The sequence below is a fragment of the Mesitornis unicolor genome, unplaced genomic scaffold (assembly GCF_000695765.1).
Source record: "Mesitornis unicolor isolate BGI_N332 unplaced genomic scaffold, ASM69576v1 scaffold47218, whole genome shotgun sequence".
Taxonomy (NCBI): Eukaryota; Metazoa; Chordata; class Aves; order Mesitornithiformes; family Mesitornithidae; genus Mesitornis; species Mesitornis unicolor.
In genome coordinates this window covers 94-13,517 of record NW_010204901.1, presented here as the reverse complement: position 1 = coordinate 13,517, position 13,424 = coordinate 94, and the positions used below count along the sequence as shown (strand labels likewise).

General features: G+C 37.3%; 1 protein-coding gene across 1 annotated transcript in view; it reads right to left on the bottom strand.

The window, feature by feature from the left end:
* The window catches only part of LOC104545930 (laminin subunit alpha-4-like), a gene marked incomplete at both ends in the record, with an annotated part of 23,415 nt that extends 10,366 nt beyond the window's left edge, over window positions 1-13,049 (bottom strand). Inside the window, 8 exons of the mRNA XM_010191189.1 lie at window positions 120-262; window positions 1,300-1,473; window positions 2,783-2,922; window positions 7,447-7,632; window positions 8,690-8,806; window positions 9,586-9,682; window positions 10,738-10,879; window positions 12,901-13,049. Of these exons, the coding sequence (XP_010189491.1) occupies window positions 120-262; window positions 1,300-1,473; window positions 2,783-2,922; window positions 7,447-7,632; window positions 8,690-8,806; window positions 9,586-9,682; window positions 10,738-10,879; window positions 12,901-13,049 (1,148 nt within the window). The remainder of the gene's footprint in view (window positions 1-119; window positions 263-1,299; window positions 1,474-2,782; window positions 2,923-7,446; window positions 7,633-8,689; window positions 8,807-9,585; window positions 9,683-10,737; window positions 10,880-12,900) is intronic.
* Between the last annotated feature and the right edge of the window lie 375 nt (window positions 13,050-13,424).

The window sequence follows — 13,424 nt, the reverse complement described above, 5'->3', positions numbered from 1 at the left end:
AGGAGTAGAACCAAGCACTGAAGGCTATTGATGAGCAGTTCTGACCCAGCCTTTTCTGTTTGATATTTTTTTTTCCTATTGACTGCTTGATTTTGGAGAAATGTGCAATATCACTTTACCTCTCAATTTTGATGATGCTGAAGTAAGAAGGCCAGGTGCTGACTGGCTTTGCATCCAGAGGTATCTCCACGTCTTGGCCCCCCAGGTTATAAATGTACACAAGGTTGTCATTTTTAATTGCAAGACCCATGTAATTTTTTGCCTAAAACAGCAATGGAGAAGGATGTCAGAGCTACAACATTGAAAGAGATTTAATGTAGAACATTAATGAAGGATGAGCTTTGATAGACTAAATGACACCTTTAAATATAGCTAACAAACAAAATCTTCATTCTCGAATTGATTTCCTTCGCCAGATCTGATGTTTTACTTCCTGTCCATTTTGACTGAGGTAAATACAAGGTCATGAGGTGTCTTCTGACCATAAATTGGTCATGTTCAATGGAAGCTGTTCATCAGTGTTTAGTGTGCAGTGTCATATGCAGAAAATATGAAGAAATATTTCTCTGAAGCCTAGGTATTATGCTGCAATTAAATATTATGTCAAGAGGAGTTTCATTGATTTATATTCAATAGACATTCTTTTTAGAAAAGCTAAAAATAAAAGCCTGACTCTTTACCCTTCCTGAGTAACAGCTTGCCAGAATTATACCTGGCTTCTGAGGTGTGATTTTTTTTCTTTTAGGAACCACAATTTAAAGAACATTTATTTCACAACACTTTCAGCTGGTGAGAATATATGCCCTTTCTATCTGTTTCAAAGTAGTGATGCACACAGTGTACAACAGCAGCACAAGCCACAGGCAAAGAAACCTGCTTATCTTGTGGGCCCATGACTTCACAGATTTGGAACTGACACTGTCAGCTGTATAAACTTGATTAAATCATGGCACACAGAAGCCAGGCAGGTGACATTAACTGCTTCAGAGCAGTTTTACCAGCAGTGGAGATAGCAAGTGTGGCTTTGCAGTGGGGCAATCACAGCAGCACGCTGCATAGGCAGTCTCATTTGCTTCTTAGAGAGAACCCTTCGTTGTTCGAGGTGAGAAGTTTCAAGGATGGGATCTAGGGAACCATTGCTCTTTGCTTGTCACAAAATCAATGACAGTCATATAGTAGACACCTCTTATTTTGAAACATGGAGAAATAATGCGAGGAGGAAACAAGGGCAAATAAACCTCAAACCTATTTCAATTTTCTTTTTATGTATATATTAAAAAACCTGGGTTATTCTCTTACATTTTTGTTTCCAAGGTACAAAATAAATCTGTCTGGAGATGCTGCTGGTTGTGGGTTGTCATTCTGAAGCTTTATGTATAAGCTCATGGAAGTGAAAGCTTTCAGTTCCTCCACGTTGATCTTTGGATTGACTTCAACAGCTGATTGGCCTCCAAACATCATAGAAACTTGGACCTGTGCAGTTGCAAGTGTGCTAAGTGAGACACATTATTGCTGCCTGGAGACATTACTTAAGGTAAATGTGCAACAATACTTATGTAGCAGCCTTGCTTACTGCAAGAGTGGAGTTGGCACTTATATATTGGCCATGCAAAGTTGTATGTTTATAACAACACTTCTAGAAGACACAAGATTAAGGGAATTAATTGTCAAATTAATTACAGGTCCTAATTAACTGTGCTTAAGCATATTAATAAAGTAATTTAAATTTCAGTGGGGCATAGATGTGTGCTTAGCTGAATCAGGTCTACTCCATCCTGTATGGCACATAATGAAGTTCTTACACAGCTATAAAACTTCCACCCGTAATTTATTTCTTTGCTTTGGGAGTGGTATGGCCAATTTTCTGTTCACGAGTAATCCTGTTATATTACTAAAGTTACAATGATACATACGAGATGCTAATAAATCTTTAAAACATATTCATCGTAGTTCAAAATGCCTTCAACATAACAGAAATAATGTTTACAAGTTTATGCACAATGTGCCTGAATGACAAAATATATTTAAAGAACAGTCAAGTACTGCACACATACTAACTGAATTTTGCTTTTCTCTTTTGATATTCCAGTCTTGTGAACACACAGTTATGCACTGCATTTTTTATTTCTCTGAATTAATTCAAATATACTGTCTTAATTTTTGACCTCAGTATTTCTGTTACAGAAAGATCCCTCATAATTTATGTATGATAATGAAAGTGTTTTTCGTGGATTTTCTCTATTAAATATGTATGAGCCAAAGATTCTCTTCCCCTGCAGAAAATTAATTGAAAAGGAAAAAAGAAATACTGTCATCTCAGAAATGTTTGCATTAAATTGCCATAATTACTTCTGCTTGTAACTAATGTTGCCAGCTGAGTAATGACTTATTAGAATCATAGAATCATTTAGGTTGGAAAAGACCTCACAGAATCCAGCCATTAACCTAGCACTGCCAAGTCCACCACTAAACCATGTCTCCAAGTTTGAGCTTGAAATGGTTTTCATTTCATAAAGTGCCAACTTTAACACTGTCCAATTACTTAATTAAAATTGCTACCACAGTAGCAGTAGTCTACCATGAATACCATAGTAATGTTAATTGCTTGCAAATAGCAACCGTAAAGATTTTAATTGCTTCCACTGTACTTTGTTTATCCAGTTGTTAGGAGGAGATAATGTCAAGGTTTGGACTTCTAACATAGCCTGAGCAAATGGAGCTCCTAGTAAGATGCATCTGATTATTAGCACTAATAACCAAAAGTCCCATCCAAAAGTTTTACCTTGCTTGCTACACTCCTGGTTTGAGCAATTAGCTCTCTGATCCGCTGAATGCTGGAAGAAATATTGTTGGCTGGCGCCTTCTGTTCTACCTTGCGCAGTTTGTCCAGAAGCTGAGGGAAGACTTCTGTAAGTTTCTTCACTGCAGTTAGAAAAGAAGTGACAGCTTGGTTTTTTTTTTCTCTTTGTAACACTGGTTTTCCACAAGCGAAATTGCTCCTTACCCTCTTAAGTTAACTTATCTGTCTCCTTCTGCTTTAAGAACGAGTCCTAACCATGGTGTATGTGAGTCAGTGATTTCAGAAAGCGTAGTGATTTATCAGACTCTAGTACTGCAAAAGTTTTTTGAAAGGCGTTTGCACAAAGGAGACTTTTTCATGGGACTCCTAGGTACTGCCATGGAATGGTACCTCTATAATACTTTCCTTAGGGAGCTTTGCAAATGTTAATCATCTTAACCTTTTCATCTTCCTTCAAGGCAGATAAACGTTAAACCCAGTTTTGCAGATATGACAACTGGAGCAGAAGGATTATTTGTTCAGCATCTTACTGGATATCTGTGGCTGACCTGGGAACTGCATCTAGGAGCTGTGGTTCATGAATTTTTCAAATTAATTTTAGGGAAAATGAGTAGGTTGTTTTCCTCAGCTCTCAGCTGTGCATCTCTCCCAAAGGTTATCACCCAGATAGCACAGGTGCACAGGTGCATGTGTCTGCATGCAGTTCACAGCTCACTCTGCTAACAGGAACCTCTTCAGCTTTCCTACCTACATCTGCCAGAGGTCTTTGACCTTCGGTCTTTCACTGCTGTGTATTCTGATACACGTGCAAGAAGGTTTGTTATCAAAGGAAAATGCAGGTGCTTTGTTGTGTGCAAAGGGAGAGAAGTCATTTCCCAGAAAGATAAGCAGACAGAAAAACTACCAAGAAAGAAAAATAACTACCCCTGATTATGATCCAAATTCATCCCATCAGATTCCAATGACATGCTGCCCTTTGAAGGTTATTTACACATCACATCATTTTTCATCTTTAATTAGATGTAGGTACAATTAGCTGAGTATAATGAAATGTGATTTTAGCCACAAGCTACATGCATATAAGAAAGATCCAGTATTCATAGTTAATTTTTAATGACATGGATTCACTATAAGGGTTAAGACCAGATTTGTGGTGTTTGCAGTTATATTTTAGCATTTGTCAACTTGTGTCCGCCTGCTCTTGTGTCCTTCCCCTCATATATTTACTCTTATCTGAGAAAACAGCAGAGAAAGGTAGAGGAACCAATCCTCAGATGTACTGAGTCTGAGACTGTATAGAAAGGAAAGAAGGAAGGAAAAGTAGCCTCTACTCAATCACCTTTCTGTGCTGACTAAAGGCTGAAGCAGCCAGAGTATAAGAAGATCTCATGGAGTTCTACAAGTTCTGCTTCTCTGTGGATAGAGTGAAAAGCTGTATTTGCCACAGTCACATTAAAATGCCATTATTTTAGCAAATCTTCAAAGAAATACAATGAATTCTGAGTAACACATTAATTGCAGAATGCATCAAATTTTCTACTTAAAAAAAACCCCTACAATAAAAAAATAACTACAATAATCAATTTACAGAAAATTTTCTCTGGCTTTTGAAATGAATTTTCCATGTCATTATAAAAAACCCCACATTATTCTTAAAGTAAAAAAGAATGCAAAGTGATTTAGCAAATTTCAACCAGCTTTTTTTAATAATGAGCAACTGAATTGGAATTGTATCTGATCTGGTATTCTGAAAAACTGGCTTTTCATCTGTTTGAAATTTGAGGTATTAAACTTGAAACACAACTGTGACATGAAAACACAAAACTAACGTCTATTACTTCTAGTACCATTCTGAAATCTCACCATAAATCTCTTCCTTTTGTCCTTTATAATGGCATTCTTCACTATAGGAGAATATTGATTTTTTATTTTAGTCTTTTGAGATGAAGATGAGACCGAAAAAGGACAATTAGTCTTGCCCAGTGATAAGATACAAAAAAAGAGTACAAGGGCAACTGTCAAGGAGGAAATACCTTGACTATAACTTTCCAGACACTTTCTCCTTTTGTGTTTTCCTTTCCGAACTGTCCTTCATCCTCTCTGCTGAAGCCCACCAGTTCCCTGTGCAGTGGCGACACAGGGAGTATTCTCAGACAAACTGCACAGCCAAGACATGCTTTCACCCTTCCAAAAATCAAGTGCAAGAGGCAATCCAGACATGTCAGCTTAGAGGCTTCAGCTGCCATGGTGGTGTTACTGGCACGCTGATCAGGTGTTCTGGTGGTTCAGGCACCTGTCTGAACACTTTTTGTGACTTTCTTTTGGACTTTGTTGGACATTTCTTCTGCCAGATCAGCCTCTCCTGGCAACATACGCAGCTGATCTTAGAGCACTCCACCATGCCCTTGCATGTCTACATCTGTCTTCCCAGGCTGAGAATCACAGTCACATCTGACAGGAGCAGTACCCATGCCAGCCTCCTTTGTAGCACTGCTCTGTATTCTCAGCTATTTCCACTTGATCTTTCTGGGAAAAATCATTGTGCCTTAAAACGAACAAACAAACAAAAAAATGCCCTCAGACCAAAAATGCCATGGAAAAGCTGCCTCCAGAAATGTAATGTGATGGTTTGTACATTAGCATCTCTCAAACAGTTAGTTAGTGGTCAGCAGGCCCTCCAGGCATTCTGATGTGATCACAATACTTTCAAGGTGACTCCCTGCCTGCAAACCCACTGTCACAGAGAAGACATTTTTGCCAGGCACATCACATGTAAGCTGAACTGTTATTTACAACTTGTGGTACATGCCTTTTTGGGAACATAACTGACTAGGAGAGCTGGGACATCTTAGGTCTCTCTTGAATGCTACTTCCAGTATAACAGCAAGTATAAGCAGATTTTTAAAATCCTGAATGTCTGCTGACATTTTGAGCATGAAGAGCCAAATGCAGTTTGTGTTGCTGCTCTATCTACTAAGCTGGCAGTGGTAAATGTTAAATGTACATCAAGTTTAAAGGTGAATAAAAACAATAACCTTCATGTGTAAGCTATAGCAGACTGTTTCTCTTAGATGTTTTTCCTCATACCATTCTCTCCCTGGATGCCAATCATATCCACATTTACATTGCCTTAAATAGGAGTTGGAACCCATAGCCCACAACCTAAACTGTGCTCTGTGGTGAGCAAAACCAATTTTGAGGAATACAATACAACTACTGTTAGATTAATTACACCCTTATGGAGCTCTGTGCAGTGACTCGCAGTGGGCTCAGTATTGCCTTTGGATGAAATGCTCAGAGAAACACGAGCGGCCTCCAGTTCTGGAGCCAGAAGTTGGGATATTGAATAGTACTGAATTTCTTCTTGTGAAGGGAACCACTTTTATATCAGTTCTTGGGAGCACTCAAGCAAAAATATTAGTGTGAAGGTCTTATCCATTACTGAATTATGGAAATAACATGACCCTTGGGTTTCCCTGGTTTTGAGGGAATAATGTGGCTTTGGGGCACTAGAAGCAATGCTGGTTTTGGTACTCATAACACCATTTGCAGTAAAATGACACTCAAGTTGCAAAGCTCCTGATTGAAGGATAAGGGATTTGGGGCAGTAGATCTGGGATTCAGACTTTCTGAAGATGGCGGCAGTGGAGTTATGGACCTTCTCTGAGGCACTTTCAGGAGGCAGAACATCACATAGCAGTGCTACAGGTGACGGTACATATCATCAAACGTATGCAGGAAATTTCTTGTTCTGGATTTCCAGCTTCCCTAGCTGTGAATAACTTGAGATTAGTGGGGCTCCTGAGCAGATCCAGGAATACATTGAGAAATAAATAGTGGTGATTGTCAGCAATTTTTTATTCCAGATATTCTCATTTCTAGGTTGATTCTTTTCTTTCCTAATTGTTCTTTTTCTTCTTTCACCTGTCACTTCATTTCAGCTTCTTTATCCATGCCTCTTTTTCTGTGCTTTCCTATTATTTTCATTACATTTTCAGTTTTTCTTTTGTCTTTTTATTTACCTTAAATTTTTCATAACAAATCCTCCAATTTTTACTCTACTCTTCTTTCTTCCCTGATAATAAAAGTGGAATTAATATGATGTTTACAAGCTTTTCCAGCAATCACCCTGCTTAAATATTATACTTCCTCCCTAATCCTTTTTGCTCGCTTTGTTTAGACTACAGGCTCATCAAATCAGGGGCCATTTCTCCCCCATGTTTGTACTACTGAGAACAAAAGGGCCCTGTTTTCAAATGCAGCCCAGTGTTAAAAAATCATAACTTAACTGTCAATCATAACAGAAAGAAGTATTTAAATCATAATAGAAATAAGTATTTAAACAAAACAAGCTGTCTACTGCTCAGTGTGACCATGGCACCCTGGTAAAGAGACTTAGAAGCCAATAAGACTTCATCCTTTGAGTTTTTAAGTAATTTTTGGAAATGCCTAGGTATCCAGAAGTTTTAAAGTACAGTCAAGTCTCTAGACAACTGCTAATTTTTGAAATGTTTTCACGGAGGTAAAATGCTAGAAAACTATATGCAATGGATATGCAATGTAAATAAATTATTCATACAACATGACATTGTGATGATTCCCTAACCTCGTAATGCTAAAGAATGGCAAGATTCAGGTCACCATACCTGCATCCCCAGCTGAATGCACAGCACTGTCATATGCCACTGAATTGTGCTGGAAGTCTTGCAGGTTCTGAGACCACAACCTGACGTTCTCATCCATGGGGGCTGTAGCCTGTGTTACTGTTATGGTAGCACTTACGGCCTCTGCAGCCTTCAGTTTAGCTTGCTCCAAGCGCTCTCTGGCCTCCACTACAACATAAATAGGGGATAAGAAGAAATGAACTCTTTCAAAGATTCAAGCAAGCAATAACCAGTACTTAGAAAGTGGTGAGGCTAAGTGGATTTTCCTGTCTGTACAGTGGGGACCCAACCTGGCTTGGTTGGTTTCCTCTTTATTTCCACAGGGAATATTCAAAATTTCCTGTGATTGGTCTACAGTCATATTATTAATTCTTAAAATTTAACAAATTCTCACTTCCATTATAGATTGTTAGAAATTTTCAATGCCCTTGGATTGTGATGGATATTAGATAGCCAAGGAAGTTGGAACCGAGTTGAAAAAATACAGTTTTTCAACAAGATTTTAAGAAAAAATGCACATATTCATTGAATATTTTTCACTCATTGAATATTTTTCATGAAAGTTATTCTTGAAGGAGAGAAATGCAAGACACTGAAGCAGTTTTGTTTTTTCATACCTGGCATTTTGGAGGTTGTGGTTTTTTTTGAGTTACCAACTACTGTATTTGTAAAACCTGTGTCATTTTGCATATGATGATGTCTTGGCAGTAAAACCCAGACATTTTTAGTTGAAGCTAATGAAGAAATCTTGACCATGTCGACTTTGACCACCTTCAGATATACTTGCTGGATGCAATATGATGTATCTTTTCTGAAAAGCTAGGGTGAGTTTTTGTCAATCAAGACTGCCAGAAATTACCTCCCAAATACTCTACTTGCCAGGTGTGATGTATAGTGAATTAGATTTTGACTATCAGTACAATAAATCCACAGACTTGTAGGTTCTCCAAGCCCTGAAAAGATAAAGAGTAACGTGGGAGAAGACACTGTAGTAAGGAGGATCAAGAAGAATGTTAATAGTTTCAAGTGGCAAAACATATAATTTCATTGTGAATGTGTTATAGCTGGATGTTTGCTGTCTAGGTCTTGTAGTTTCAGTCAAATTCCTTCAGGCCTCCCTGGGACTGAAATCTTAATATCAACTTCATAGACCATATGCAAAGATAAAATATGCTCTTTAATGTATGAAGATAAAGCATCATAAAGATGAAGTTCCTCTTACAACCTAGCTCTGCTGATTGCATTTTTGTGATGGCTTTCATCAGGTGGCTTCGCAGAGCATTCATTCTGGCAAGAGTGCCATTAACATGACGGCTAGTGTCTGCAATGGTTAAATCGTTACCTGTGGGAAGAAAATGGGAGGTATAGTTAAGTGACATTTTAAAAAGCTACATTTTATCCTGTGGAGTTAGGTTGTTAAGCAACTAATACACCTTAGACAGTGTAATATAGCTTTTTTTAGTATAGGGCATACTAGGGCTCTGGACTTCAAATAGTCTAAAGGAAAAAGCAGTCTTGCAGCTCCCAGCCATTGCTTGCTTGCCACAGCGCTTCCTAGAAAAATCTGGAGACCTGTATCCCAGTCAGTACTATCTCTATTTGCTTTGCCAGAGCTGCTGAGAATAGCTGCAACAAGTATACAGGAGAAGTTTTAGGGAACTCAGAACGTCTTGAAAAATTGAACAGGTAATTTCTGTAATTGTACAGCTTTCTTTCATTTTCAGTGAAAAAAGTGAAAAAAGGACAAAATCATTTAACATTTATTATTTCCCTTCACTGGTGAAATCTAGCTTTCTGAACACTTACACTGTTGTGCATTGATTTCAGTTTAACTTCTTGATTTGAGTATATTTATGTGTGAACAACTGTTTGCAGAATCACATTTAAACCATCTGAAATGGTCCTTTTGTACATGAAATAAACTTTCAGCATCTGGCAGGATGAAAGCACATGAACTACTCAAACTGTGCCTGTGGCCATTTCAAGTACTTTGTGTTGTAACTTCAATCAATACACGTTTCTGTTACAGCAGTAGCTCTGCCTTGGTGATGTGCTTTTGAAATTCATTTTAACATGCATGCTCATAAACTGACTAGAAAAGTAGAAGGGATGTATATTTACTGTCATCTGCTGTCTGTTGTAACTCCATGGCTTGGTTGAGAAGTTCTTCGCTTTTACCTTTATGGTAAATGATCTGAGTATCAATTCCAACTGCAGCCTATGAGTATGTTACAAAAAAGAAAGTCAGAATAATGCTTACCAAATGGTCCTCTTAATTGTGGACAACATATTATTTCATACAAATGCAACTTCAAAGTCACTGAAGTATTATTAGCTTTGTCAACATTTAAGATTGGCAACTGGATTAGGGAAAAAAGTCTGAAAAGCAAAATTTTCTGTAGATTGCAATTGAAGTTTAGAGAAATGTGTGCCTTTCCAGCTAACAACAATGAATAACAAAGTCTCCTTAATTTATCAACTCCAGTATGGTCAATGTGATACTCATGCTCCATGCTAGTTAGGCACTGTAACTGTTCACTTCTACTGTCCTCTCAGACAGGTGATGAACACTTGCACTGCTTGGGGAGCTGCCTTGCAGTCCCTAGTAGCATGCAGGAAGCAGAAGGTTGGACTTGAAATATCACAGCTCCCTGGGGTTCGGGCTCCTGTAATCTAACCAAATCCTCTTGCTACTCCATTAATAAAATGTTGTTAAGTAGCATTTATAGAGGTTGGAAATTATATAATACAAAAGTACATATAAAACATTTTAGAACAGCAAGGCCAGAGGCAAAATTAGCATCCTCATCCCTCCTCTGAGTGTGTAAGTGGGCTGTTTGCCCCATTTTAACTTGACTTTCTATGAGAAAGAGTGATGCCTCTGTTAGATGTCTTCACCATCTTTCCTGCCACATGGCGCTGTTTTCAGTAGGAGGACTTGAGTGCTAAATGCCAGCTCAGGTTCCTTATAGGGCCAGGGAGATTTCTGGACTTTCACAGGAATGCCTCGATTTAAGTGACAACACAGAGCAGTGTCACCCTGTACTTAGGAACAGAAGAACTTATTGCATCATTTTGAATACCAGGGGGCTTTAGGCTGGCAGAATAATTAACCACCTAGGATTTAATTCAGGAAACAGTAGATGAAGCAAAATGTGCAGTGAGAAGTTCAATGCTGTTGGTTAAACTAAACCTTTTTTCTTCTTTATACTTAGGTGTCCAAAGTCACTGAAGCATTGCAAAGTAAAAGCTGATATTATGAAAATTACTTACATCATTGACCCGGTTTGTTGTGTTCAATGCCAGCAATGCATCTTTATTAGCTCCTTCAACATAACCGGCAATGTTTTCATACACATTTGAAGCATTTATTGCCCTTTGTACCAATCCATTTGTATCAACACCATACAAGTTCCTGTTAAAAAGAGAGTAAAAGGAAGAAGAAACCAAACTGAATCGAAGTAGTTTCAAGTGGATCCATTTTCTTAACATTCTGTGAATTCTGTCTTCATAATCGTGCACATAAATATGGCCTTAGTAGTATTCTTTTAATTGTATATGGCCATTTATGTAAGCCTGAAGCGGGTGAAAACTATGTGGATGGAAGGTACTTCTCAGTGGTTTAACTCTGGGAATTTTGCCCTTAACATCTATGTAAGCAGCAACAAGTGAGTCCTGAGCATTTATCTTTTTAAATCTAGATTAGATATTCCATGAATTAACAAAATAAAATCTATCAGTTGTCCTTCTTTAGGAGTAACTCCTGGCTGTGACTGGAAAGACCTCTGCCAGTGATCATAACAGCTGTATTGCTAGGCTGTTTATACTTTCCAACAGTAGGTGGGAAAAGGGGGAGGATCAGATGAAGAACTGCCCATTATCATGAAACGTTGCAAAAAGTTAGATTTCAAAAATGCAAGGTAGATTTGCATACTAGGTGATAACTGGTCTTCAGGGGAGATTGCAAACAGCAGTTGGTTTAGGACTAAAACTTCAGCTGTTAGCAACTTTGAATAAATATTAACTTTTTATATTTTTGCCATAAACAGAATTCAGAGTTTATGTTAGATATATACTTTATATATATATATATGTATACACGCATTCATACATGTGCATACATTCAATTCAAAGAGTTTGCACACTGAGGTCTTATTAAGTTTACAGATGTTGTAGAAAGAATTTCCTGCTATATTCCTCCGAGACAAAAGATGAAACTCTACCAAATAAAAGCCTAACAGGCTTATAAAGCAAACCCATAAAAATCAAAATTATTTGAAGTCAGCCTAAATTTTTTAAGGGATTAAAGTTTCACTGCAGGACAGTCTTCTCAACAAATAAAAGAGTCAGCACATTTCCATCTGGATATTTCATAATTATTTCTGTTTGCTTGCTATTAAATTCCTAATGTGTTAGCCTTGGTAGTCACTTTAAAACTATTTTGGTAAGGGAGGAAGGCTAGCCATATCGAGTATTTTCTTTCAAGTGATTCTGCTGCCCTCAGTTAGCTGATCTCAGACTGAACATACTGTTTGTTTTTTAGGCTGTCTGTAGTTTGTGTGGTGTTATAGAACAGAATTTCAGATGTCAGCTTTATACAACTGTATAAAAGAAATCCATCTGTTATTTTTTTTCCCCTGTTTTAATCTCCTATCTAGGACATACTAATATTAAGAAACAACTGGTATTTAGATTATATACTTAAAAAATAGCTTTAAGTTTATCTTCCAAAACCATATGTCCATGAAATTATTTAAGGAACAATTTGGTGAAATATTTGTGGTAGTGATTTTTTCCATGAGTAGCCCCAATTGCAAATAAAGTAATATTTAAAATCTGTCTAAAAGTGACTTTTTTTTTTAACTGGGTGAAAGTTGATGCATTTAGTATCTTCCAGCAAACAAGAAAGACTTACAGTAAGTTTTTGGTGTTACAGTGTGCCAGTTTCACTGGGACACATCCTATGGAATATCAGAACTACTCCATCTGTAAACCAGTTCTTGAACTAAAATTATCCCAAAGCCCATTTTTTGGACCATAATTATAAACATTTTTTAATGTGAATGAACTTACTGACATGAGCTGTTTCTGCAAACCTCATTTAATCTGCCTGTATTATTTTACTTTTGAGTAATCTACCTTTTCTATTCTCTTGCTATGGGAAAAGAACACATCAAATTAGAAAGGAGAGAATGTCATGCAAGATGTAAGTTTATTTATTCTTTGAAAAGATTAATAGATTTTGGTTAGCTTAACTTCAGCTGTTCCCTCTGGACCTTGACAAGTCCTTGCATATACGACTTAACAGTGATTTGTTTAGTGCCTATTTACAAACAGTATATCTAATATCACTGTGTTTCTGCTTGTCTTTTAGTTCATTCAGCTGCTCAATCAGTAGCATTTGTATGAACAGAGTCTGCCGAAGTTAAATTTTACCGGTCCAGCTGATCAGCAAGTCTTCTTAGGTTGAGTGCATGATGCATAGCCTTTTCTACCAAATCATCATCAAACAGAGACAGATTGGCTAGTTTTTCTTGCAATTCCTTTTTTGCTCCATCTATTTCTGCGTAGAGCCCTGACACATTCTGAATAAAATATGGAAGGAAGGAAAGAAGGTGAAAATTGTAAAAAATCAAGTCTGCATTTTGATTATTATGTCTTATTTTACCTATTATTATATTATTACCTATTATTATTATAATGTTGCTAGTTTATGTTGTATTTTTTGATGTTATATTAACAGATAAAAAAGAGGAAAGATAATAAAGAGTCTGTCCCATGAATGGCAAGACAAATGCAGGAAGATATAAATCAACCAAAATTCCAGGAATCCCTTGAAAAGATATTAGAGAGATATGTGTAAAATACCAAAGAAAAACAGTTGAGAAATGTCTTACTATCCTTTGCTTGCTCTAGAATGGTGCCAATGACAGGTCTTTCAGAGTGAAGTGCTAATAGAT